The 27,909-nt window shown below is 42.7% G+C and overlaps 3 protein-coding genes across 5 annotated transcripts in view; 1 reads left to right on the top strand and 2 right to left on the bottom strand.

Annotated features, from left to right (window-relative positions):
• Positions 1 to 885: 885 nt before the first annotated feature.
• On the bottom strand, positions 886 to 13,855 carry LOC139408669 (transcription initiation factor TFIID subunit 3-like). The gene is made up of 7 exons (XM_071152857.1): positions 13,485 to 13,855; positions 12,164 to 12,415; positions 7,506 to 9,403; positions 7,339 to 7,421; positions 5,344 to 5,572; positions 2,474 to 2,580; positions 886 to 2,228 (listed from the first exon to the last, which is right to left on the bottom strand). Exons 1-7 carry the CDS (start codon positions 13,648 to 13,650, stop codon positions 2,114 to 2,116), a joined length of 2,850 nt encoding a protein of 949 aa, XP_071008958.1. The 5' UTR covers positions 13,651 to 13,855; the 3' UTR covers positions 886 to 2,113.
• A 21-nt stretch (positions 13,856 to 13,876) lies between these two features.
• LOC139408663 (rab GDP dissociation inhibitor beta-like) lies at positions 13,877 to 26,333 on the top strand. The gene is made up of 11 exons (XM_071152844.1): positions 13,877 to 14,070; positions 14,580 to 14,687; positions 15,121 to 15,220; positions 15,706 to 15,840; positions 19,559 to 19,757; positions 20,190 to 20,321; positions 20,556 to 20,655; positions 22,450 to 22,621; positions 22,943 to 23,087; positions 24,752 to 24,806; positions 25,783 to 26,333. The coding sequence occupies exons 1-11, from the start codon at positions 14,026 to 14,028 to the stop codon at positions 25,936 to 25,938; spliced, it is 1,347 nt and encodes a 448-aa protein (XP_071008945.1). The 5' UTR covers positions 13,877 to 14,025; the 3' UTR covers positions 25,939 to 26,333.
• Positions 26,334 to 26,382: 49 nt separating this feature from the next.
• The window catches only part of LOC139408652 (protein TASOR 2-like), a 40,819-nt gene continuing 39,292 nt past the window's right edge, over positions 26,383 to 27,909 (bottom strand). For all 3 annotated transcript variants that reach the window (XM_071152814.1, XM_071152831.1, XM_071152823.1), the window contains 3 exons: positions 27,784 to 27,889; positions 27,450 to 27,631; positions 26,383 to 27,267 (listed from right to left, as the gene is read on the bottom strand). In XM_071152814.1, the coding sequence (XP_071008915.1) occupies positions 27,167 to 27,267; positions 27,450 to 27,631; positions 27,784 to 27,889 (389 nt within the window). In that variant the 3' untranslated portion in view covers positions 26,383 to 27,166. The remainder of the gene's footprint in view (positions 27,268 to 27,449; positions 27,632 to 27,783; positions 27,890 to 27,909) is intronic.

Below are 27,909 nucleotides of genomic sequence, written 5' to 3'. Positions count from 1 at the left end.
AAGACATTACTACTTAAACATTCTGAACTAAGCTTTACTATAACATCCTACCTACCTTTTTAAGCATTATAATAAGAAATGATAAAGGTTCATACAGGTTTATAACAATAGATAAAGCATTACACCAGTTGGCTTTAAGTAAAGTAAAATGTTACCGGAGAGTATACTCGATTATTCTACACTAGGCTTTAGGCCTACTCGAACATTCTACACTAGGCTTTAGGCCTACTCGAACATTCTACACTAGGCTGTAGGCCTACTCGAACATTCTACACTAGGCTTTAGGCCCACTCGAACATTCTACACTAGGCTTTAGGCCTACTCGAACATTCTACACTAGGCTTTAGGCCTACTCGAACATTCTACACTAGGCTTTAGGCCTACTCGAACATTCTACACTAGGCTTTAGGCCTACTCGAACATTCTACACTAGGCTTTAGGCCTACTCGAACATTCTACACTAGGCTTTAGGCCTACTCGAACATTCTGCACTAGGCTTTAGGCCCACTCGAACATTCTACACTAGGCTTTAGGCCTACTCGAACATTCTGCACTAGGTTTTAGTACTTGAACATTCTATTAGACTATACACTAGACTTTTGGCTGCCAGTCCATTTCTGCTCTCTTGCCAACTCCTTATGGTATTTGGACATGCATAAGGAGTTGGCAAGGGAGCAGAAACCTTTACTCGAACACTGCACTAGGCTCTTCTTGGTTGCTACAGCTGAGACGGCTAGCGGTTCACCTCCAGCTGGTGACACGGATATGTTTTGAGCAGTATGACTCCCTGCTCCTCAGACAGAAACCCAAAGAAGGCAAAAATGACATACTACTACTTCTTCATAAAAACATCTTCTGATTAATTTAACAAATTCAAATTCACTGTTTTGTTCAAATATTTCCACTGTATTTTCATGAATTAAATGCATCAAAACAAAGGGAAAAAAATGTATAGGGAAAGGTTCAAAATTGCACAGAACAATCAATGTAAATGCATGAAGGAAGATAGAAGTGCGTATGCCCTCAAATGATATCAAAGTAAAGTTGCGTACAAAAAAGTTAGGTACAAATGAGTGACTTATTTTGAAAAAAAAATGATGGCAATGAGACTGTTAGGCTTTAATATTGTAAATATCAGCAAAATGAGATACGTGTACAACGAGCACAGCTACAGTATAACTGATTGGGTGACAATTCATAAGGGGGAGAAAAAAAAATGTAATTAAAAAAAATATACAGAAAATCATTTTAAAAAAAACAATAATTTGGAAATGGATTTAACAAGTCAGAAGACTCCTAAGAACAGAACGCACTTGGCTTGGTTGGAAGTTGGTATTTACGCATTTTATAATACACACAAATGCAGTTACCTTTATATACATGACATATTTAAATGATACTGCAGAAAACCGGGGGGATCTGAATCTGTCATTCAGTTTGATGTTGTTGACCTTTTTGTGGAAATACTAGCCTTGTTCCCAGATATGTTTGTGTTGTCTTGCCATCTCCAACTCAAGCCAAAGGCCATAGGAGTTGGCAAGACAGCACAAACAGATAACGGACCAGGCTATGGAAATACTAACAAAACAACAAGAATAATATGAAAATGGATGAATGTAGATTTCTCTCTATACCATGCCAATGCTATCTTTGACAACATTGAACTCAACAGTGATCGGTTTGGAACCACGATGATGGAAAGGCATGATCTCTGTGACGACATCACACCTACAGAACGCTGGGCCAAGGGCTCGCACAACAAAGACTGCGTCCTAATTCTCCCGATTTAAACAATGGTGGAAACTCTCTCCAGCCAATGCTTACATCAATCCAATGCTTTTAGTGTGCAAGCCACATGCACACTTTGGGAGAAGGGTACAGAACTAGGACATAGCCTTAAAAGCTGAGGTTGGATATGTGCTGGTTAAAGAGTCTGTTAGGCTCATGTCATTCACTAAAAATCATCAGGATGTGTGAATGTCTTATCTGTCATGTTTTTAATTTCTTTCTTTTCTTTTTTTTTACAGCAGTGCCAAAAGTGTTCCAGTATGGCTTGAAGAAGCAGTCAGTCCAGCTAATGAAAAGTCCAAAGTGTGCTTTGTTTTGCGTAGTCTCAATGCACTTTGTGTTTCCGCTTCTTGTGTTTTTTGTCCTTCTTCTTGCCAGCACACTTCACACAGAACCACTGCTGGTCCTCGGGAGGGGCCGAGACCATCCCAACACATGGCCTGAGGAGAGAAGGACAAAATCGGTGAGTGAGTGAAGAAAGGAGGGAAGTTGGAGGGATATAAAAGGGTTACATAGTAAAACATACATAGTAAAAGTGGATATCAGCTTTCCGCATAAGTATATTTTTTAGGTTCAACAACTAGTATCCTAGTAAATGTTCCTCACTTCTGCAGCAATAACTAGTCATATCAGCTGGACTGAACCACAGTAGATACATGAATGAATGAAGCAAAGCCTTTCTTACCAATGATACCAGTCATCGCAGTCATCACAGCCGATCATGGGACTGCCGTCATCAGGCTTGTTGCAACCAGGACAGATCCAGATCTGGTTCCCCAACTCATCACGAATCTACGGAGAGAAATTGTAAGCAACAAGGGACTCAGGACTAAAATAAGAATATACAGTTGAAGTCGGAAGTTTACATACACCTTAGCCAAATACATTTAAATTCGTTATTTCACAATTCCAGATATTTAATCCTAGTAAATATTGCCTGTCTTAGGATCGCCACTTTATTTTAAGAATGTGAAATGTCAAAATAATAGTGGAGAGAATGATTTATTTCAGATTTATTTCACATTCCCAGTAGGTCAGAAGTTTACATACGCTCAAATAGTATTTGGTAGCATTGCCTATAAATTGTTTAACTTGGGTCAAACGTTTCGGGTAGCCTTCCACAAGCTTCCCACAATAAGTTGGGTGAATCTTGGCCCATTCCTCCTGGTTTGTAGGCCTCCTTGCTCAAACACGCTTTCAGTTCTGCCCACAAATGTTCTATGGGACTGAGGGCAGGGCTTTGTGATGGCCACTCCAATACTTTGACTTTGTTGTCCTTAAGCCATTTTGCCACAACTTTGGATGTATGCTTGGGGTCATTGTCCATATGGAAGACTCATTTGCGACCAAGCTTTAACTTCCTGACTGATATCTTGAGATGTTGCTTTAATATATCCACATCATTTCCCCTCCTCATGATGCCATCTATTTTGTGAAACGCACCAGTCCCTCCTGCAGCAAAGCACCCCCACAACATGATGCTGCCACCCCCGTGCTACACGGTTGAGATGGTGTTCTTCGGCTTGCAAGCGTTCTCCCTTTTCTTCCAAACATAATGATGGTCATTATGGCCAAAAAGTTATATTTTTGTTCCATCAGACCAGAGGACATTTCTCCAAAAAGTATGATCTTTGTCCCCATGTGCAGTTGCAAACCGTAGTCTGGCTTTTTTATGGCGGTTTCGGAGCAGTGGCTTCTTCCTTGCTGAGCGGCCTTTCAGGTTATGTCGATATCGGACTCGTTTTACTGTGGATATATATACTTTTGTACCTGTTCCTCCAGCATCTTCACAAGGTCCTTTGCTGTTGTTCTGGTATTGATTTGCACTTTTCGCACCAAAGTACGTTCATCACTAGGAGACAGAACCCGTCTCCTTCCTGAGCGGTATGACGGCTGCGTGGTCCCATGGTGTTTATACTGGCATACTATTGTTTGTACAGATGAACGTGGTACCTTCAGGCATTTGGAAATGTATCCCAAGGATGAACTAGACTTGCGAAGGTCTACAATTTTTTTTCCTGAAGTCTTGGCTGATTTCTTTTGATTTTCCCATGATGTCAAGCAACGAGGAACTGAGTTTGAAGGTAGGCCTTGAAATACATCCACAGGTACATCTCCAATTGACTCAAATTATGTCAATTAGCCTATCAGAAGCTTCTAAAGCCATGACATCCTTTTCTGGAATTTTCCAAGCTGTTTATAAGTGAAATAATCTGTCTGTAAACAATTGTTGGAAAAATCCCTTGTGTCATGCACAAAGTGGATGTCATAACCGTCTTGCCAAAACTATAGTTTGTTATTAACAAGACATTTGTGGAGTGGTTGAAAAACGAGTTTTAATGACTCCAACCTAAGTGGAATGTAAACTTCCGACTTCAACTGTACATCACACATCCAGCCTAGTGTTGCACGGTATACCGAAACTTCGGTACTTTTTCGATGTTAGAACATGAAAAACGGTTTGGTAAAAAAAAAAAGAAGAGATATTTAGGGAATTCTGTCAAATGTGTCTGTATCAGTGCAGCCGATGTCCCCTGAACACTTTACAATGCAAGAAAATACTGGTAGCTTCCAGATTTGTAGGCTAACTTTCCTTGCTAGCTTACAGCTGAAGCTAACATCAATTCACTACTCTAGTACTTTGTTTGTAATAATATGCAAACTATATTGCGAAAAATATACTGATTTTAAAGCTGATTGCAACTACTTTATTAATTCACTTAAAATCGTTCTCTCTCACGTGTCTCTCCCAAAGATGACCTATTGCCTCAGCGAACTGACTGTGTGTGAGTAGGGCTCCGACCACCGCCCCCCTCTTGCCTTGTGAATGAGTCATTACTGGTTAAAGTAAAATGTCCAAATATGCAAATGTTGATGATCAGTACAATAATTTAAGTCCCGAATGGAAGTAAAACAGCGTGTTTGTAATATTTAGCCCGATGATATCATCCAAAACATGCTCACTAACTCAATGCAACACACACTCCTATTGAATATGTATTCACCTGAATTGTGACTCAGCCGAAGCTACATCTTGATTTACCCAGTTCATCAATAGAGATTTACCATTCAAATAAATTGTCATTATTTTGTTATGTAGTTAGATTGTTTTTACCAAAGTCATATTGATTGTATAATTTATTCATTAAAGCATACATGTCCGTCTCTGAACAATTTGACTTAAAAAATGTTAAATGTAATGATGTTGAACTCAAAAGATGCCCAGCAACTGAACAGAGCAAGAGTTTCTCTGTCTGGATCAAGGGCCATTCTGTGACTTTGGCTAATATGCCTGCTTTTTTTTTGCCTTGGTATCGAGTATTGTGATACTAAACCTGATATCGAAGTCAAAATTCTGGTGTCGTAACAGCACTAGTCCAGCCATGCACTGCAGACATCATAGTAAAACTCCTTGTAGGCTATTCCCTGATGAATTTGCTATCACAAAAGGGGTCCCCGGCCCCAAAAAGTTTGAGAACCCCTGAGATAGAGGATAGGCATGACAGATACATCATTTTGTATATGGTTGAGGTAGAGGGTCTGACCGGGACTCACCACGTATGTTCTGACAGTTTCAGTGATCACACTGCGTACAGGCAGTTTGCTGGAGGACAGAATGGAGGCGGGGGAGAGCAACGAGGGTACAACTGGGGACAATAGTGGTGGAGGTGGTGGGGGCTGAAGGCGACTGCCAGGATCTGATTTAGTGGCGGTGATCTTGGGTGCTGGCATCTTGGGTGGCGGCAGCGGTGGCTCGGAATTGGGAACTACCTTACTGATAACTCTGGAGATGGATATAAAGAGAAACAGAGGGGGGGGGGGATCAAACCAGAGCCTATGACACATTACTGCATGCAGATCAACAATACAGCTGCCTTGCAGCACAGAGCCAACAAAATTTGTCAGGTACAGTATTTCTATGTATGGTTTCATATGTGTCTGTGTTTTGTATGTGCTTGATGTAACTGTATGATGTGGACAAATTAGAGTGCATTCGGAAAGTACATTCCAGCCTTATTCTAAAATTGATTAAATTGTTTTCCCCCCCCCATCAATCAGCACACAATACCCCATAAAGACAAAGCAAAAACTGTTTTTTTTAAAGAAATGTTCGCAAATGTATTTAAAAAAACCAACAACAAATATCACATTTACATAAGTGTTCAGACCCTTTACTCAGTACTTTGTTGAAGCACATTTGGCAGCAATTAGAGTCTCGAGTCTTCTTGGGTATTAAGCTACAAACTTGGCACACCTGTATTTGGGGAGTTTCTCCCAGTCTTCTCTGCAGATTCTCTCAAGTTCTGTCAAGTTGGATGGAGAGCATCGCTGCACAGCTATTTTCAAATCTTTCCATAGTTTCCATTGGGTTCAAGTTCTGGCTCTGGCTGGGCCACTCAAGGACATTCAGAGACTTTTCCTGAAGTCACTCCTGCATTGTCTTGGCTGTGTGCTTAGGGTCGGTGTCCTGTTGGAAGGTGAACCGTCGCCCCAGTCAGAGGTCCTGAGTGCTCTGGAGCAGGTTTTCATCAAGGATCTCTCTGTACTTTGCTCTGTTTATCTTTCCCTCGAACCTGACTAATCACCCTGTGTCCCTGCTGCTGAAAAACATCCCAACAGCATGATGCTGCCACCACCATGCTTCACCGTAGGGATGGTATTGGCCAGTTGATGAGCGGTGACTGGTTCCCTCTAGACGTGACACTTGGCATTCAGGCTAACAACTTCAATCTTGGTTTCCTCAGACCAGATAATCTTGCTTCTCATGGTCAGAGTCCTTTAGATGCCTTTTGGCAAACTCCAGACGGGTTGTCATGTGCCTTTTATCTTGGAGTGGCTTCAGTCTGGTCACTCTACCATAAAGGCCTGATTGGTAGAGTGCTGCAGAGATGGTTGTCCTTCTGCAAGATTCTCCCATCACCACAGAGGAACTCTGGAGCTCTGTTAAAGTGACCATCGGGTTTTTGATCACCTCCCTGACCAAGGCCCTTCTCCCCCGATTTCTCAGTTTGGCTGGCTCTAGGAAGAGTCTTGGTGGTTCCAAACTTCTTCCAATTAAGGCTGATGGAGGCCACTGTGTTCTTGGGGAGCTTCAATGCTGCCGACATTTTTTGGTACCCTTCCCCAGATCTGTGCCTCGACACAATCCTGTCTCGGAGCTCTACAGACAATTTCATCGATCTCATGGCTTGGTTTTTGCTCCGACATGCACGGTCAACATTGGGACCTTATATAGACAGGTGTGAGTGAGCCTTTCCAAATCATGTCCAATCAATTGAATTTACCACAGCTCGACTCCAACTTGTAGAAACATCTCAAGGATGATCAATGGAAACAGGATGCACCTGAACTCAATTTCAGGTCTCATAGCAAAAAGGTCTGAATACTTACGTAAATAAGGTATCTCTTATTTAATCCATTTTAGAATAAGGATGTAATGTAACAAAATGTGGAAAAAGTGAAGGGGTCTGAAAACTTTCCGAATGCTCTGTAAGTTAAATGAAGGGCCATATATATGGACAGAAAGTTTAATTGAATTGAGAAACATACATTTTGTCCTGGCCAGCCCCAACCCTTAGGGTAAGCCTGGGGATGACTGGTGATGGGACAGCAACTGGAGTCTCCACCCTCACCTGTGACAGAAGAAAGGAGAGCAACCAGTTAGTCACTGTTACAAACGCTACACTATAAATCAATACTGGAAAAACACAGCTTACCTTTTCCAGCCTAATCCTCTCTTTTTCCTTTTCTTTCTCCTTCTCCCGTTTTTCCTTGTCTTTCTCCTTCTCTTTCCTCTTCTCCTCTTTCTCCCTCTCCTTCTCCTTGGACTTTTCCCTCTCCTTTTCCTTCTCCTTGTCTTTATCTTTCTTCTTCTTCTTCTCCTTCTTGTCTTTCTTCTTGTCCTTCTCCTTGCTCTTCACATCCTTTTCCTGAAGGATAGGCGGAAGAGGCGGCAGCATGGAGGGGATGCGGAGACACGTCGATGGGCTGAACAGGGCAGGCATATCACCCAAACCGAACGGGGTGAGGGAGGATATCTTCTGCCGGTCCTTACCCTTGTCCCGCTTGTCTTTGCCCTTCTTGCTCTTCTCCTTGTCCTTTTTTTTGTCTTTGTGTTTGTCCTTCTCCTTCTTACCACTGCCATCCCCTCCATCTCGCGACTTGATCTTGATCATGGAGCCCTCTGGTCCGCCGAACCCTGGCCTCTGACCCAGGAAGTGTTCCCTGAGGTCATCGTCCTTGTTACCGAAGTCCTTCCACGGCATCTTGGCCTCCTTGGAGAAAGAATCTTTGCTCTTATCCCTGTTCTTATCCTTGTTCTTCTCTTTCATCTTCCCCTTGTCCTTATCCCTCTCTTTATCTTTTGGCTTCTCTCCTTTCTCCTTCTTCTTCATCTTTGTCTTCAGCTCCTTCTTGAGTTTCTTCTTGATGTCAGCCGAGGAGACAAGCTTGTTCTTCTCCTCGTACATCTTGAGGAGGGGCTCAGGGGTCGGGGGCGAGGCGGATGCTGAGGACAGGTATGATTCGCCTTGGGGGTGTCCCGCATTGGGACCTCCCTGGTTTACTTTACGTAGGACCTCATTGATGGAGTCGTCCATGGTCCAGTTCCCGGGGCCACCGTCTGCATTGAGTTGAAGCGGCGTAGAAGTGTCTTTACCCAGGCTGTTGGCACCCAGTGAGAGCTTAGGCGTTCCGCCTGGCTCCATGATAGTAAGCCTCCGTGGAGAGGAGAAGCCATCACTCTCCGACTCGGAGCCTGATGAGAAGGCAAATGGATCAGGCTCTCGCTCAGCGCATGCCCTGGCAATCACAGCGTCAATAGAATCGTCAATATCAGCGTTGTCGCCGCCAGGTTCGCAGAGTTTATCAGAGACGAAACCCGCCAGCTCGCATTCCTCCAGGCTTTGCCGCACGTGGATGTTTTCCTTCCCCATCCTCTCGCTAAGGGCCGACAAGGGAAGTCTCTGTAGGGCCAGGGCCTGAGCCTCTGCTTTTCCCTGGGAGTGAGAACCAGACTTGACTCCAGAACCCATCTTGGGGCTTTTGGGACTTTTAGGGCTCTTGGTCCGACCCGGGGACTTTTTCCGCTCCTTGGAAGATTTGGGAGAGCGGATGGGGCTGCCTGACATAGCCCCACCAGCATTGACCCCCTTTGGGGACTTAGTCCGTGGCCTACCAGGGGATGAGCCTTTGGGCCCTTTGCGGCCTTGACCGCCATGAGACTTATGATCAGAGTGTCTCCCTGGGGTCACCGGCTGGGGTCTGAACAATGTCGGAGGCCCAGGTGTCTCTGGGGACAGAGACATTGAACCCATGCTGTCGTGGGAATGGGAGGCCATCATGCCTGGAGGGACACGCTGAGGGTTGAGGGAGGTGAGGGGCTCCCTGGGCTCCATGCTCCAGTCGGGGCTGAAGCCGGGGTGCATGCGAGGCCTCTTGGAGGTGGGCATCATACCCATGGCGGCGTCGGGGCTGTCCAGGTGTCTCTTCACAGGGTGGTTCTCATCGTTCACCACCTCGTCGTCATCTATGTCCTCGTCTGTATCGTCCAGCGGGACCTGCATGGCCTCGGCAGAGGTGCCCATGTCAGCCAGGGCTTCTTCCTCCTCCTCTTCTATAGATGGGAGAAGAGAGAGAGGGAGAGAGGATGAGACACAGCAAAGAGAAGCAGAGGGAGAGTGAGAGAGAAAGTTTCATCACTGTCATTCAATCAATCTCACCCTCTGATTAGTATTGTATTAAAGGACAAAGAAAAGGAAAAAAGCATGGATTATCTCTCCATCGTAACCCCATTAACACACAAATGCACGCACACATGTCTCACGTAGGGCTGTTGCGGTGAACATATTACCGCTACTCCAGCAGTCATGAGTCATAACCGCAGTCAAACGGTCACGGTAATCTCCTTTTAGGCACTCTGGACATGCATTCAGTACCCAACTCGTTAACAACTGACAGGTGCTAATGGCCTGGTACTCAGCGCTCTATTGTCCCTCTAAACCACTCTGACATCAAAGCAAATGCAATCGAAACTCCCATCAAATACTCATCATAACAGTATTATGCTTTTAAAATTGACCTCACTGTGATGATCAATTTGAAGAAAGAAGTTAAACAACAGGTTGAAACTGAGTGGAAAACATGGTCATTGTGGATGTTGTTTCAAAGCCTAACACAACTAAATGGGCAATGCTTTCTAAGATTAAATCAAAACACTATAAGCATACAGTGCCTTCAGAAAGTATTCATACCCCTTGACATTCCAAATTGTGTTGTGTTACAGCCTGAATTTACACACTATACCCCATAACGACAAAGTGAAAACCTGTTTTTAGAAACTTTTGTAAATGTATTCAAAATGAATACTGAAATACCCCTGAGTCAATACGTTAAGGAATCACCTTTGGCAGTGATTACAGTTGCGAGTCTTTCTGGGCAAGTCTCTATGGGCTTTGCACAATTGGATTGAACAAGATGTGCCCATTATTCTTTTCAAAATTCTTCAAGCTCTGTCAAATAGAATATTACTATTCTGTACTTCCTTCTTTTCACTCTGTCAATTATGTTAGTATTAAGGTGTTACGACAATGTTGTTGATCAATCCTCAGTTTTCTCCTATCACATTCAATAAACTCTGAAACTGTTTAAAGTCACCATTGGCCCCATGGTGAAATCCCTGAGTGGTAACTGAGTTAGGAAGGACGCCTGTATCTTTGTAGTGACTGGGTGTTTTGATAAACCATCCAAAGTGTAATTAATAACTCCACCATGTTCAAAGGGATATTCAGTTTTTTTTTTTTTTAAACCGATCTACCAATAGGTGCCCTTCTTTTCCCCTGGTCTTTGTGGTTGAATCTGTGTTTGAAATTCACTGCTAGACTGACGGACCTTACAGATAATTGTATGTGTGGGGTACAGAGATGAGGTAGTCATTCAAAAATCATGTTAAACACTATTATTGCACACCGATTGAGTCCATGCAACTTAAGTGACTTTTTAACTTTCTTGTTCAGGGGCAGAACGACATATTTTTACCTTGTCAGTTCGGGGATTCGATCTTGCAACCTTTCGGTTACTAGTCCAACGCTCTAACCACTAGGCTAACTGCTGCCCCAAATGTAGATGTAGATTAATGTAGATGGATTTGTCAGGGTGGCTTTTAAACATTTATAAACATTCAGAAAAACATAATTCCACTTTGACATTATGGCGTATTGTGTGTAGGCCAGTGGGAAACAAAAGTCAATTTAATCAATTTATTATTATTTTAAAATTATTTTTACAAACAAAATGTGGAAAAAGTGTGTGAATACTTTCTGAAGGCACTGTATTAGAGCTTATGCATAGGCCTAGATGAGCCCAAGCCAGAAAAAAACCCTGAATTAAAATAATGATTATGCCTTTATAGCCTAATACGCATGGCAGAATAAAAAAAATATATATATATATTTAAACGATTTAAGAGGTCTTTGATACATAATTGGTCTAGCCTATGCTCCAAAATTAAACTAATTCTAGTACTGGACTGTATTATGCATACTGGATGGGCTGGTTACCTTATGCTACGCTCCAAACTTTCTATCCATGAGACTGGGAGAGAACATATAGGTCTAGGTGATGCTGTTGGCTCATTGATTGTGCAGGGCGGCTTCGAGTTAGCCTACAATTATAGTGCATTTGTATTTGATTTTGAATAGCCTAGTAATAAAGGCATTTTTTATATTTTCATAATTAATGGGCTGACATTAACCTTTGGCAATAGAATACCTCACCACTGTTTCCATCTCCGCCTCTCTCTCTCGAGTGTGCGCAGAGAGGGGCTGTCAACAGTTTAATGCAATATGTTTCATTGTGAAAACACTGCTATCAACGTTCCAGAACAGATTTCACTTGGTTTCCCAAATTAAGCACTGGGTAGCTGCAGGAACACTGTTGGCGAGTCTATGGCACACAGAGTTTTGGCGGAATATAACCTGTCGCACAGCAAGAGGCTGCATGCTCCTCAAACAGTGGTTGATACATGTAGTGAAATAGGCTAAGCATATAACATACATTCTGTTCTTCTGAAATACATTTTCTTCATATCATGATTCTTTAGACCTGCCTAAAATAAATAATGTATTTATTGTGATGATGCATATTAAACGAATGTATTAGACTTTAAAATGTAGATGTTCCAAAGGCGAGCATCAGCGGCTTGTATGTGTGGAGGCCTGGAGATGTTAATGGCCTTATGTTAATTGACGGTCAATTACCGCGAGGCCGACAATCATTTAAATGACTATAACCGGCTGAGGAAGTTTCATGACCGCCACAGCCCTAGTCTCACACACACAGTTCCCTCAGACACAATTAATATAGTTAAAGTTCTCACCTTCTTGTAAAGAGACCAAGGGTGGCATATAATCTGGAATGTATTCCCTCCTCTCCTCGGCATCCCCCCGTACCCCCACTCCAGGCTGAGGGAACTGCAGCATGTTATTTTTGCTGAGGGGGAAGAGAGGTGTCTGCTGGGAGAACCCCACAGGCTCCAGGTTATGGACATAGTCCTCCAGCTCAGACAGGCTCACACCCAGCAGTCTGAAGGCCTGGCCCACGTCCTCCAGTACTGGGTCTGTTCGCCCATCTAGGACGAGAGGAAAAGTGCATGCATGAGACGTGATCAAACCTTTATGTTTCCTTCCCCTTCTATGAATGCAGTACTATAGATGGGTTAGCTGATAGCGTAAAAAAAGATACGCACGATTCAATGGGGCAGAAGTCTGTGTTATTGTGGTTCTGGATGGCCAAATAGTTGGCAACAATGACTAGAAGCTTCTATGTGGGGTATCGTAGGTGGCTTGTTTCAGTTAGTTTTATCTTGTTCTTGATACCATGTTTTGTTTTGAGGTGTCACGCCTATGCAATATAGCTCAAATTAGCAAGCTAGAAAACCAACAGCTGTAAGTACATATTTGAGAGACAAGTGCTCATGACATTATGCAAATTTCCATAAACATTGGAGACGAAATCAAGTTGACATGTTGTCAACAATCTAAGCCAACACGGTTTGTTTTGCCCCATAGTTGTGCATGGGTCGGTTGTTGCTAAACAACCAACCCGTCTTCAGTATACACACTACAACAAACTGAGTGAAGTATTTTACACCATTGCATGACGTAAGAGATTTTCAAAAATCAGACAGAAGTTGTTTTTTAGACCATCAATTATGCCTTCAGCAAATCATTGATTAAATTCAACCCGGGAAAGACAGCGGCATTTACAGCTAACGTTACCTAGTCTTTTTTTTAAGCCCATTTCTAAACAAGATGCCACACTGTTTTCATTGGAACTAGAGTATGTTAGAACACTCCCCCATGTTGACATCTGAGCTAGCTAGTTAGCACACACACCACAGTATGACCCGTTTCAAATTGAGAAACAAACATGGTCATAAGCGACTAAATGTATATCATGACTGTAGTTAGCTAAACATTAAATACATGTAATGCTTGGGAAATTACTTTTGGAAACCAACCTAGTCATTGTTTACATGACTAAGAGTTAGGCTAACTTTACTGTACATGTCTCTGACATTAGCACTAGGCCTTGATTGGAGGGGGCGCTAGTCACAGAGCGTGGAATAAACAACGCGACCCAATACCTAGACAGATGAATTTAATTTACAGTGGACATGTCTGAAACACAGTACTTACATAGCTCCGAGTATCGATGACAACCCCTGGCTAACTGCTGGATATATCTGTGAAGAACATCGGAGAGCAGGTCGCAGGCTGTGAGCTGCACTGCATCCCAGCCCAGCGCTTGGCAGATCTGCGCCACCGACACACGCAGCAGCGAGCGAGCATAGCTCTCGCACATCTTGCTGACTTTAATAACGGTCCTAGTTTATTCAATCCCGGCTATAAAACATGCTCCCGGTCTTCATGATGCATGAAAGACGTGCAGGTTGTGAACAAAACGCTCGATGAGGGATACTTCTGACATCTATTCGAGTATATATGTTGGCGCTCTTGCCAGAGCCGCCATCTTGTTTCCACCGATAAAAAACCCATCCCAGGAAAACGTCGATTAGAAATGCGCAAAAACATCCGCCAACCCACAGAGAAGGGTACGTTCACGGGTATCATTACCTGCGCTGTGCAGCCGAACAACTTCTTAAACTATCAAACAGCCGTTCCATTTCCACTAACAAAAATTATATATTTAGGGATAAAGTACAGAAGGACACTCAGTATGGATGAAGAATACGATGTTATTGTTCTCGGGACCGGCCTAACGGTGAGAACTGACAAAAGCAATATAGTACAACCGTCCAACAATGGTCACAGCTACTAACCTAGATGTGTAGGCTAATCTGTAGGCTAATGTCATGGCCAACAAGCCGCTAACTCACGTTAGTGCTAAATTAGCTTGCTTGCTCGTTTGTTAAATCTCAAATTTCAGATTTTGTTTCTCAGGAAATCGGTGTCTACTGTGATTCTCATTAGTGTTATCCGAGTGTGGTGATACTTTCCCCGCTCAGCAACAAGGGACAACTCCCATACAACAGTATTTCCAGTTATTTTCCCTTTAGTAAAATGGAGCTAATTAGCTATGCTAAGTAGTTACTGTATCAGTCAGCTAGTTGTGTTGTTAGCTCGCTGGGCTTAAATTTGTCTTTACTGTGTAGGACCATGTCTTTAAAAGATCATTTGTAAATTGTTTACACATTTAAAACATAAATTACAATTTTTACATATATTTTTGTGTAGCTACCGAGCTATCTGACTTATCTTTTTCTTCCATAGGAATGCATTCTGTCTGGCATTATGTCAGTGAAGGGGAAGAAGGTGCTTCATATGGACAGGAACTCTTACTATGGAGCAGAGAGTGCGTCCATCACGCCACTGGAAGATGTAAGCAAAGACACACAAGATGAATATGACCCTTTTCATACTATAATGCCGAACCATACTTAGCTCACTGGGATATTTTCTTTACACATATTCCCTTCCGGTAACTATGGTGGATCCTTAACTAGGCCAGCCCAGTAATTGGTTTAACTTGGCTCAGTAGTGTCAAAAGGGTTTTAGATTATTAACCTTAGGTTCCACAGCCCCCACTGTGTGGTGCTATCACACAGATAGTAAGTAATATGTTATATTATGTATGCTATCACTCACATCTCGGTGTTATATCAATACTTTGTGGCACGTCCTGAGTTTCAGATACTCAAAATCTGACAGCTTTATGTTTTATTGTTAAATAAACTATGTCATTAATGAAATTGATGAAGTAATAATACAACGTTTAATCATTTCTGTTTGTCTTCTTCTTGTCCCCCTCCAGTTGTACAAGCGCTTCAGTCTTCCAGGCAAACCTCCAGAGTCCATGGGAAGAGGTCGGGACTGGAGCGTGGACCTCATCCCAAAGTTTCTGATGGCCAATGGTAGGAAAGCAATGTGGGGTCTATTCAATTCACTAGGATCCCAAACGGAACCAAACGGAATGAAACTGTGAGGAACCAACGTGCATTTGTCCAATAGAAACGTTTGTTTTCGTTGCAAAACATTTTACATTTGGAGTAAAGGGCTTCTGTTGCAAAATGTTTTGTAACTGTTTGCTACAGTCATCGTCTAATGAATACACCCATGGTATTCCAGATATAATCATCATTGATGGTTTGTGTTTATTAGCCACGACACAGAAGAAAGGGGACTGTACAGAAAGGGACTACTTGGACTTGTCCAAGAAGACGTTTTCATTTTCTTTTGCAAAATGTTATAAAATGATTTCCGCCGACTTTTTATGAATGTTATCAAAGGCCTCTCCCTCAGCAGCTTCTTTTGTCTTGGTATACATCAGGATTGTTTTGACATGTTTTCCATTGCATCCCTTAACAAACGTTACCTATTTTTTTCCTTCTATACCCAGGTCAGCTTGTGCGAATGTTGCTGATCACTCAGGTGACCCGTTACCTGGACTTCAAGGTAATCGAGGGCAGCTATGTCTACAAGAAGGGAGCGATCTACAAAGTGCCGGTTACTGAGACCGAGGCACTGGCCTCCAGTGAGTATATCAATGGGATTTTCCTTTGACTATTTCTATAATATAGGCTATGCCAGATGCTTTTATCCAAAGTGACTTACAGTACAGTGAGTGCATACATTTTTTTGTCAAGTTAAGAAAAAAAGATTTGTCACTCCTAGGGCCGTTGAGGTGCAGTATTATCGCCAAACCAGCAGTCGAAGATCACGAAGTCAGTCAAATTGCATGTGACTGTTTAGTCATGGTAATTTGGCTTCTCCAATTAGGCTACTCAGCACTCTATTGTCCCTCTAATCACTCTGACATCAATGCAAATCTAATCAAACACTTAATGACAGCCGATGAGCTCATGTTGCATAATACTTTTGACAGGCTATGCGATACAGGATATGCAATAGCCTCTATTAAAAAGAGGATCAAATCAAATTTATTTATATAGCCCTTCGTACATCAGCTGATATCTCAAAGTGCTGTACAGAAACCCAGCCTAAAACCCCAAACAGCAAGCAATGCAGGTGTAGAAGCACGGTGGCTAGGAAAAACTCCCTAGAAAGGCCAAAACCTAGGAAGAAACCTAGAGAGGAACCAGGCTATGTGGGGTGGCCAGTCCTCTTCTGGCTGTGCCGGGTGGAGATTATAACAGAACATGACCAAGATGTTCAAATGTTCATAAATGACCAGCATGGTCGAATAATAATAAGGCAGAACAGTTGAAACTGGAGCAGCAGCACGGCCAGGTGGACTGGGGACAGCAAGGAGTCATCATGTCAGGTAGTCCTGGGGCATGGTCCTAGGGCTCAGGTCAGTTGAAACTGGAGCAGCAGCACGACCAGGTGGACTGGGGACAGCAAGGAGTCATCATGTCAGGTAGTCCTGGGGCATGGTCCAAGGGCTCAGGTCCTCCGAGAGAGAGAAAGAAAGAGAGAAGGAGAGAATTAGAGAACGCATACTTAGATTCACACAGGACACCGATTAGGACAGGAGAAGTACTCCAGATATAACAAACTGACCCTAGCCCCCCGACACAAACTACTGCAGCATAAATACTGGAGGCTGAGACAGGAGGGGTCAGGAGACACTGTGGCCCCATCAGCTTTCTATATTTATTTATCAACTTTCCTAATAAACTCCGCACAAAAAGAAACGTCCCTTTTTCAGGACCATGTCTTTAAAAGATCATTTGTAAAAATCCAAATAACTTCACAGATCTTCATTTTAAAGGGCTTAAACACAAGGCTTGTTCAATGAACCATAAACAATTAATGAACATGCACCTGTGGAATGGTCGTTAAGACACTAACAGCTTACAGACGGTAGGCAATTAAGGTCACAGTTATGACAACTTGGGACACTAAAGAGGCCTTTCTACTGACTCTGAAAAACACCATAAGAAAGATGCCCAGGGTCCCTGCTCATCTGCGTGAACGTGCCTTAGGCATGCTGCAAGGAGGCATGAGGACTGCAGATGTGGCCAGGGCACACAGTGAATAATTCTAATCATTGAAATGCTAATCCTTTGCACATGAACGGCCGCTCATTCGAGAATAATTGCAATGTATATATTTACTCCCATATGTCGTTGTTGTCTCTCCGTTGAAAACACTCAATCGTCCTGTAGAGTTCATCAGAGTCTCTGCTTAACTTCCCCAGAAATACCAATGTCTTTCATGGTTGTAGGTGTTTAGAATGGATACTTCAGAGTACCATTCGGTAATGTTCTCATAGAATAGATGCTTCGTCGGTTGTCGGTATTCTCAATCTGGATTTATGTCTTTCCTAGCTGCAGAATAGTAATTATGTGTCTAAGATTTTGCTTTTATTCTGTAGTGATCAATAGTCTCAGTTTAACAATTTCCAGCCGTGTAGCAAAACTACAGCTGTATGGTCTCCGTGGCCTATAGAATTGTAGCCATTCCAACTTGGGGACGACGTCCTGGCGTTTTCTGACTTCTTAACCATCCAAGACGTCCGGCTTACCGTGGGTCTCTTTGGCATGAAAATGTAAATTTCGTCATGGGTGGTTTTATACTCTGGAGTAGAAAAGGGTGGTTGACACCAACGTAATTTCTATGCTCACATGGGCGTGGCCGCTGACTAGTTAATCTTTATATGAAAATCCTTACTCTCGTTTAGAAGGTTAACATCGCATTACATCTTTTCACAAATAGTTTCATGTTTAATCACATACTTTGGGAAATGTACACTTTAACACAGTGGTTCTCAACTGGTTTTGCCTGGGGACCCAAAATTGACAATGACAATTTAGTCGTGATGCAATATTATGGACTGTTGTATTGCAGCTATATTTTAACGTTGTATTGCAGCTGCCATCTTGGGCAGGCTTCACTTGCAAAATAGACTGTCTCAATGGGCTACTATTATGGTATTAAAGAAAGTCATTACACAGCCATATTAACTGAGAAAACATTTATTGTCAATTCAAGAGAATAAGCCATTTAAGGCAACCAGTTCAGGAGTGGGTGTAATAAATTATTAGATTCAGAACATGCCATCGAAACCAGTCCAATAATGTTAATGAACAGTAACGCATACCAGTGTTTTAAAATAGAAAAACGACAATCATTAGGATTTCGTAATCAGCAATTACCATATGAATAGCTTCACAACCTTGAAAAGGTGTACATTTTTAACCAGTTCAATGAAATGTATATATGAATGTCAGAATGAATTAACAGTAATAATGAACATACTGAACAATAACTAATTGACCTGTTTATTTAGTGTGTGTGTGTGTATGTGTGTGTGTGGCCCATCAGTGGGAAAACTGGGGGTGATTCTTCAGTTTGATAAGTTTATTCATGTCTGGGCTGATGTTTGACAGGGCATCTCGGAGGTCATGCTGGCTGTCCAGTTTGTTTCTGCTTTTAGTTTTCAACTGCCATAGCAGAGAAGCCACTTTCAGAGATAGGTAGTGCTAAACGGTAACATGATTCTGATTGCGTGACAGACGAGAGCAGCATACTCTCCCACTACGCTGAACCAGAACTGTGGCAGTGTCATTTCCGGAATGTGCATGCTCAGTCCACGATCAAATGACCGCTCCACCAGCTGATCCTCTTCTTTGCTTAGCAACATGACGCTTCCCATCTCCACTCAAAAGGTGTCTTGTCTCCTGTTCTCATCCAGGAAGTAGTCACAAAACTTTCCCTTCAGCTTGACAAGATGCTGTTTAACAGTTTTTTTCAGTGTGTTGCTGTATGCTTTGTTGATCAGATTCTGAATCTTGAAATCATCATTGGGAAACATGTCAATCCTCCCGTTAGAAATATTTGCCCAAAAGGTAAGCTTCATCTTGAAGGCATCCACTTTGTCCCTCTGTTCAAATCGATTGTGCCCCCATCCCTTGCTTTGTCACAGTGAGCGAATTCAGATAACCAATATCTCCCCCCAAGTTGCGAATCACTGCTTTAAGAGATACAGTTGTGTGTTTCCTGTCCTTCATGAGATCACCAAATGAAACACACTCGACATGACTGTCCCTTAAGTGTCCACGGATCATTCCCACATTCTCAAAAGTAGAAATATTGTTTAGTTCTCCCATTTTGTGGATTAGAGGTTTTGAACTAAGAGAAGCTCTTTGTTCTGGTAGACTCTCCCCCTTAATTCTGCATGGCAGTTTCTACCAGGCATTTATGACCTGTCGTAAAGTCATAAAACTGTAGAGGGGGGTGATTCTCCCCTGAGGGCACATCATGATAATAATTTTGCACCCGCTCAGGTTTGATGGGGATTTTCGAGAAGAGACGTTTCAGGAACTTCTTGATCTTCGTTGCCAACTATGATGTGAACGATCCCAAAACCATGGAGGGTGTCGACCCCAACAAGGCGACAATGCGTGACCTGTACAAGAAGTTCAGCCTGGGCCAGGATGTGATGGACTTCACTGGCCACGCCCTCGCGCTCTACAGGACAGACGAGTAAGTGGCTGTATCCGAAATGGCACCCTATTCACAATATATAGGGCACAAATGTTTTACCAGGGCCCATAGGGGTCTAGTAAAAAGTAGTGCACTGAATAGGGTGGCCTTTTCAGACACAGACTATCAACTTTAATATATATTTGTATGTTTCTTGCTGTTATATTTATCATTTTATTTATTGTGAATGCCCATATATGGTAGTAAGTCACATGAAAGATTTGTAGGCACCAATCAATAGCCAAGATAGTCAGCTTTCCGCAGACACCCAGCTTTTGCAGATAGGGATGAATTGAATAAAACAAATCTAATAGGGTCCCCAAATATGGGGACTTTACATTTTAAAGTGTAAAATTTAAAATATTTAGAAGCATTTAGGATGGCTTATTCATGAACGTTATAACGAAGTGTTATCTCTTTGTTTGATCTCAGCTACCTGGACCAGCCCTGCATCGACACCATCAACAGGATTAAGCTCTACAGTGAGTCTCTGGCCAGATACGGCAAGAGTCCTTACCTCTACCCTCTCTACGGCCTGGGGGAGCTTCCACAAGGCTTTGCTAGGTAAGATTCACTTTACCTCCTCCCTGCCATTATAATTTGTCCATCTTAAGCCTTTTGGTTGATGAACCCAAGGTTTAATTCCTGCAGGGATCACATACTCGCACCGAAAATGTTCTACACTCACTGCACCATGACTCTAAAAGCGTCTGCTCAGCGGCACTATTAGTAATCATATGAACACAGCCCATGCTCCGCTATTCACCAGTGTCTTTGAATTGATCTCTCTTCCTCTAGGTTGAGTGCTATCTATGGTGGGACCTACATGCTGAACAAGCCCATAGAGGAGATTGTTATGGAGAATGGAAAGGTAGTGGGGGTCAAGTCAGAGGGAGAGGTGAGATTTTGTCAAATGTGTATATATATATACACTGCTCAAAAAAATAAGGGGAACACTTAAACAACACAATGTAACTCCAAGTCAATCACACTTCTGTGAAATCAAACTGTCCACTTAGGAAGCAACACTGATTGACAATAAATGTCACATGCTGTTGTGCAAATGGAATAGACAACAGGTGGAAATTATAGGCAATTAGCAAGACACCCCCAATAAAGGAGTGGTTCTGCAGGTGGGGACCACAGACCACTTCTCAGTTCCTATGCTTCCTGGCTGATGTTTTGGTCACTTTTGAATGCTGGCGGTGCTTTCACTCTAGTGGTAGCATGAGACGGAGTCTACAACCCACACAAGTGGCTCAGGTAGTGCAGCTCATCCAGGATGGCACATCAATGCGAGCTGTGAGCAAGAAGGTTTGCTGTGTCTGTCAGCGTAGTGTCCAGAGCATGGAGGTGCTACCAGGAGACAGGCCAGTACATCAGGCAACGTGGAGGAGGCCGTAGGAGGGCAACAACCCAGCAGCAGGACCGCTACCTCCGCCTCTGTGCAAGGAGCAGCACTGCCAGAGCCCTGCAAAATGACCTCCAGCGGGCCACAAATGTGCATGTGTCTGCTCAAATGGTCAGAAACAGACTCCATGAGGGTGGTATGAGGGCCCGACGTCCACAGGTGGGGGTTGTGCTTACAGCCCAACACCGTGCAGGACGTTTTGCATTTGCCAGAGAACACCAAGATTGGCAAATTCGCCACTGGCACCCTGTGCTCTTCACAGATGAAAGCAGGTTCACACTGAGCACATGTGACAGATGTGACAGAGTCTGGAGACGCCATGGAGAACGTTCTGCTGCCTGCAACATCCTCCAGCATGACCGGTTTGGCGGTGGGTCAGTCATGGTGTGGGGTGGCATTTCTTTGGGGGGGCCGCACAGCCTTCCATGTGCTCGCCAGAGGTAGCCTGACTGCCATTAGGTACCGAGATGAGATTCTCAGACCCCTTGTGAGACCATATGCTGGTGCGGTTGGCCCTGGGTTCCTCCTAATGCAAGACAATGCTAGACCTCATGTGGCTGGAGTGTGTCAGCAGTTCCTGCAAGAGGAAGGCATTGATGCTATGGACTGGCCCGCCCGTTCCCCAGACCTGAATCCAATTGAGCACATCTGGGACATCATGTCTCACTCCATCCACCAACGCCACATTGCACCACAGACTGTCCAGGAGTTGGCGGATGCTTTAGTCCAGGTCTGGGAGGAGATCCCTCAGGAGACCATCCGCCACATCATCAGGAGCATGCCCAGGCGTTGTAGGGAGGTCATACAGGCACGTGGAGGCCACACACACTACTGAGCCTCATTTTGACTTGTTTTAAGGACATTACATCAAAGTTGGATCAGCCTGTAGTGTGGTTTTCCACTTTAATTTTGAGTGTGACTCCAAATCCAGACCTCCATGGGTTGATACATTTGATTTCCATTGATAATTTTTGTGTGATTTTGTTGTCAGCACATTCAACTATGTAATGAAAAAAGTAATATTTCATACATTCAGATCTAGGATGTGTTATTTTAGTGTTCCCTTTATTTTTTTGAGCAGTGTATATAAAATATTGTTTGATATTAGTTCTTAATGGCGATTTAATTAGGGTGGTGTATACAACCAACGGATTTTGAATGTTTCCAGGTGGAAGTTGGCTAACCCTATGCCTTACCCAAAACGTAAACCCGTACTCTAACCCATCCTATCCTAACCTTAACTATAACCCTAACCACTACCATCTCTCCTTCCCTCTCTAGATAGCCCGCTGTAAGCAGCTGATCTGTGATCCCAGCTACATCATGGACAGAGTCAGCAAGGTCGGCCAAGTGGTCCGTATCATCTGTGTCATGAGCCACCCCATCAAGAACACCGGCGATGTCAACTCCTGTCAGATCATCATTCCTCAGATCCAGGTCAACAGGAAACATGGTGAGACTCCTGGATACCTAGCCTACATAAATACTTCATAATACATTCGTAACCATACATACCACATTCATAAGCAGTAGATAAGCGTTTCATAAATCCTTGTGTTGAAATAAAGTTGTCACTGAAATATGTTGTGACTTTTTGAATGGTATTGACTGTGTTCATTAGGCACCAAATAGAATTTTAAAAATGGGGAGGGACCTGGAAAAATATGCTAATTTTCAGTTTCAAAACATTTAGCTAGTTTTTATATCCTACTGAACACCACCTAGTAGAGCTTAGTGAATGATATGTCACTGATATGTTGTGTTTTCATTTTAGACATCTACGTGTGTATGATCTCCTCGGCCCACAACGTGGCAGCGCAGGGCAAGTACATTGCCATCGCCAGCAGCGTAGTGGAGACCAATGACCCAGAGAAGGAGCTCAAACCGGCCCTGGATCTATTGGAGCCCATTGAACAGAAGTAGGCCTTTGATTCTATGATACTATACAGAGCATTCGGAAAGTTTTCAGACCCCTTCCCCTTTTCCACATTTTGTTACGTTACAGCCTTATTCTAAAATTGAATAAATAACAACATTTCCTCGTTAATCTACACACAATACCCCATAATGACAAAGCGAAAACAGGTTCAGACGTTTATTCAAAATAAAAAACAGAAGTACCTTATTTACTTAAGTATTCAGACCCTTTGCTATGAGACTTGAAATTGAGCTCATCCTTGAGATGTTTCTACAACTTGATTGGAGTCCGCCTGTGGTAAATTCAATTGATTGGACATGATTTGGAAAGGCACACACCTTTCTATTTAAGGTCCCACAGTTAACAGTGCATGTCAGAGCAAAAACCAAGCCATGAGGTTGAGGGAATTGTCGTAGAGCTCCGAGACAGATCTGGGGAAGGGTACCAAAAAAGGTACAGCATTGAAGGTCCCCAGGAACACCGTGGGCTCCATTATTAAATGGAAGAAGTTTGGAACTATCAAGACTCTTCCTAAAGTGGCTGCACGGCCAAACTGAGCAATCGGGGGAGAAGGGCCTTGGTCAGGGAGGTGACCAAGAACCTGATGGTCACTTTGATAGAGCTCCAGAGTTCCTCTGTGGGGATGGGAGAACCTTCCAGACGAACATCCATCTCCTCAGCACTCCACCAATCAGGCCTTTATGGTAGAGTGGCCAAAGGGAAGCCACTCCTCAGTAAAAGGTACATGACAGCCTGCTTGGAGCAGGCACCTAAAGGACTTCCAGACCATGAGAAACAAGATTCTCTGGTCTGATGAAACCAAGATAGAACTTTTTGGTCTGGAGGAAAGCTGGCATCATCCCTACGGTGAAGCATGGTGGTGGCAGTATCATGCTGTGGGGATGTTCTTCAGTAGCAGGGACTGGGAGACTAGTTGGGGTCGAGGGAAAGATGAATGGAGCAAAGTAAACTTGTTCCAGGGCACTCAGGACCTCAGATTGGGGCTAATGTTTCCAACAGGACAACAACCTTAAGGACGACAACCCCACTTTCCAACAGGACAACAACCCTAAGCACACAGCCAAGACAGCGCAGGAGTGGCTTCGGGACAAGTCTCTAAATGTCCTTGAGTGGCCCAGCCAGAGCCCGGACTTGAACCTGATCGAACATCTCTTGAGAGACCCTAAAATGGCTGTGCAGCGATGCTCCCCATCCAACCTGACAGAGCTTGAGAGGATCTGCAAAGAAGAATGGTAGAAACTCCCCAAATACAAGTGTGCCATGCTTGTAGCGTCATACTCAAGAAGACTGGAGGCTGTAATCACTGCCAAAGTACTGCGTAAAGGGTCTGAATTGTTATGATTTAAAAAAAAATGTAAGTCAATTTTTTATACATTAGCAAAAATGCCCATGTCATTATGGGGTATTGCGTGTAGATTAAGGGGGAAAAAACTGTTTTCATGAATTTTAGAATAAGGCTGTAACATAACAAAATGTGGAATAAGTCAAGGGGGTCTGAATACTTTACAAATGCACTGTGGTATGTTAGGGCTCACATCACTGGAATTCAATGCTGTAATATTATTTTCACATGACTGAGGTGTAATGCACTTGGTTGATTCCAAATTCATGTTTCCTTACCCTGTTGAAAACTTCTCTCCTCAGGTTTGTGAGCATCAGTGATCAGTATGCACCAACTGACATGGGAAAAGACAGCCAGGTGAGTGCATATTTCCTAATCCTCTTGTTGTGCTGCACTTTGAAATCAACAGGAGTCGCAAACATTTTCTGAACACTAACCATGTTTCCATCCAGTTTTTATACAAGTAAAGTCATATTTAAACAAAAAAAAAATTATGATAGCTGTAATGGAAACAGGAATTTTTGGTGTAATTTTATAAATGCCGACAGATAATTTGTTCGTTCGACATGGTGGGATCTTTTTGTGCCTGAAATGGCGGTGGTATCGACTTTATGTGAAAATATTGATATAAAAACCAGCATATCACTTGACTCCAAATTTACCTCGATATGGTGTGTGGTCCTCCCACTACGACTTGGGAAACCATGCAGTTATAAATTATGATGAATTTCCCAGGGTGGTGAAAGTGCAGGGTGATAAGTTTGATGCTGCTTTCCAATAAAAATCGAGGGTCTTATTCTGGTGACATTATGATTGATACTTGACTGCCGTTTGACAAATAAAAATGTTCTCACTCTTATCCATAATAATCAAATAATGTAGACTAGCAAACCCACACAGCCTACCCGCACTACAGTATCTGCAAGATATTGGCTCGAGCGCAGGTGCCAAGACCAGGAGTAGGCACATTTTGCTTTATAACGCACATTTCCTTTAGGGTAGAGTTGAAAATGTGATGGAAACGCATTGAACTTTAGATTTGTATTTGCTACATGAACATTTTAAGTGAAAAAATACATTGTGTGCACTGATTTTTATCGGCTACACGTCCATTTGGTGAAAACATAGCACTGGTGGGAAAATTCATTGTATTCTTTGTATTTTCTTTGTATATTTTAGAATATTCGTATGAAAATCTGTCGCCAATTGGATGGAAACCTAGCTATAGCCTATTCAGTCATAGGCCTGTAGACATGATTTGTATACAACATTGGTTTAGACTTTTTTTTCTTTTTTTTACCCTCTCCCTTCTATGCATCTGGGATATCTTCAGATATTTATCTCCCGTACGTATGATGCAACAACCCACTTCGAGACCACCTGTGACGACATCAAGGACATTTACAAGCGCGTGATGGGCACGGAGTTTGACTTTGCCGAGATGGAGCGCACGAAGAATGACATCTTTGGAGACGCAGGTGATCAGTGATAGTGTCAGCATCATGTTAGTGTCCAGACAGCTCCAAATCTTAACAAACTGGTTTATAATCCAAATGCATTGTTGGAATCTGTATCTATGACCCTTTAAAACAATGGAATTATGTTTGTAGAAAAAAAATAAAGAAAAGTGTTTACTGGCATGCGGACAATTTTGGGTGGCTGCGTTTTATAATGAATTTGACAGTTGGTTAAGAACATGCAATGATCACATTGTGTACCATCATGAAGGTTTCTTCAAATTCTGACATGTGAATGTCGCCAAAGAGTTTTATTCAGGGGTTTATACGTAGTCTATAATTGTGATATAAATTGTATTTTTACATAAGGTAATATTCTGTGTTAAAGTGAAATAAATAAATATTTGATCTGTAATAGAGAAACAAACCATGGTCACTCTTTTTCTGTGTGTGTATGTAAAAAAGGATGGGGAACATTTAGTCAATTTCTTTATCGCAAAGGTGCAATAAATGTATTTACAAACATACAAATAAATACACTAACACAGAGCTCTGCATTGAAGCAGATGTCATCGTTAATCTATACAGAATCTACCTGTCATAGAAAATTATTAAGAATAAATAAATCTACACAATTTGATTTACACTAAGGAACCAAAAAAAAAAAGACTAAAACAGCAATACACAAAGCCTTGCTATAAACATAACTTACTGAGAATTATTTTTATTCTTACACCACAATGATTTAGATCAGTGTGTCTAACTCCCAATGACCCCCTAAAAAGCAGATTTTGGAGTGAAGGGGCATCCCCTTCTGAGTCTGGTTCTTCGCGAGGTTACAACGTTTCCCTTGCCACGGTTCTTCTGCTTGCTCGTTGGAGTCTGGGTCAGGTTCATTTAAATCACTCTGTGACAGCTGTTGATAATGTACACTGAATTTCTGTCTGTAATAAATCCTTTTTGTGGGGAAAAACAAATTCTCATTGGCTGGGCCTGGCTCCCCAGTAGGTGGGACTGACTGCCAAGTGGATGGGCCTGGCTTCCAAGCGGGTGGGCCTATGCCCTCCCAGGCCCACCCATGGCTGCACCCCTGCCCAGTCATGTGAAATCCATAGATTAGGGCCTAATTTATTTCCTTACATGAACTCTAACCGAGTAAAATCTTTGAAATTGTTACATTTTTTGTTCAGTATAAAATTGGCTTTATAAATCAAATTTGATTGATTGTACTGAAGACTTCTGTCAGGCTTCCCCGACAGTTTAAGAAATAGTGCAAGTGTCACTCTGAGAAATCAGCAAGAAGGAGTTAATATTCATTGTGAATATCCCATGTTTTGCAAACGCTTTGTCTGCCGTTGTGTCTGCAAAATAAAGAAATAAATGTCAAACTAGCATTCTTGCGACTAAGAATCCCTATATATTACAAAAATTGAAATGATTTCAATGTTAAAGGTCCTACTAATTACCCCCAATCAACCCCAAAATACTATACATTTAGCTAATCTTAACGAATGCAGTATAGGGGAAAAGTCTGATCTCTCACCAGTTATAAATACAGGTAGACGAGCTGATACGTTCTGGACCTGCAGGCGGACTAGACAGTGGAGGTAGTTGGGTCGTGTCCTTGAAATGACGTCACATTCATGGTAGGGTAAGACCTCCACCATTCCAGCCTCCTGGCAGTTGTCCATGAAGCTCTTTTTACCCTGTGCCTCAGCACTAGACCTGTAGAGGGAGGAATGATCAGTTCTGGCAGTTAAGTTTGAATCTTAGTTTCCTTGAATTACAAAAATGACTCTAGCCTGGATTCAAACAAACACAGTTTGTTTGATTATCTGCATTGAGATGAACATTTACAAGCGCAAGAATAAGCTTACCGTGCGCTCTCTTTCAACTTCCGGCTGTCTTTGTAATGCAAGAGCCATTTCCACTTCCCCTTTTTACTTAGCCCCTCAAGGAAACCAGACATTTTCTTAATGTTGCCTGAGAGAAATAAAGAGACA

This window comes from Oncorhynchus clarkii, chromosome 1, assembly GCF_045791955.1.
Source record: "Oncorhynchus clarkii lewisi isolate Uvic-CL-2024 chromosome 1, UVic_Ocla_1.0, whole genome shotgun sequence".
In the NCBI taxonomy this organism is placed as follows: Eukaryota; Metazoa; Chordata; class Actinopteri; order Salmoniformes; family Salmonidae; genus Oncorhynchus; species Oncorhynchus clarkii.
Note: the sequence above shows the minus strand (reverse complement) of the source record. Positions and strands in the feature narration are given on the sequence as shown.

Bases quoted from the DNA above. Each gene is read 5' to 3' on its own strand.
- LOC139408669 (XM_071152857.1), bottom strand. From the start codon at position 13,650: ATGTGCGAGAGCTATGCTCGCTCGCTGCTGCGTGTGTCGGTGGCGCAG. The intron at 12,416-13,484 runs GTAAGTACTGTG...CTCTCGTCCTAG, and splicing joins TCATCGATACTCGGAGCTAT to ATGGGCGAACAGACCCAGTA. The intron at 9,404-12,163 runs GTGAGAACTTTA...TCCCATCTATAG, and splicing joins CTTGGTCTCTTTACAAGAAG to AAGAGGAGGAGGAAGAAGCC.
- LOC139408663 (XM_071152844.1), top strand. From the start codon at position 14,026: ATGGATGAAGAATACGATGTTATTGTTCTCGGGACCGGCCTAACG. The intron at 19,758-20,189 runs GTAAGTGGCTGT...GTTTGATCTCAG, and splicing joins GCGCTCTACAGGACAGACGA to CTACCTGGACCAGCCCTGCA. The intron at 20,322-20,555 runs GTAAGATTCACT...CTCTTCCTCTAG, and splicing joins CTTCCACAAGGCTTTGCTAG to GTTGAGTGCTATCTATGGTG.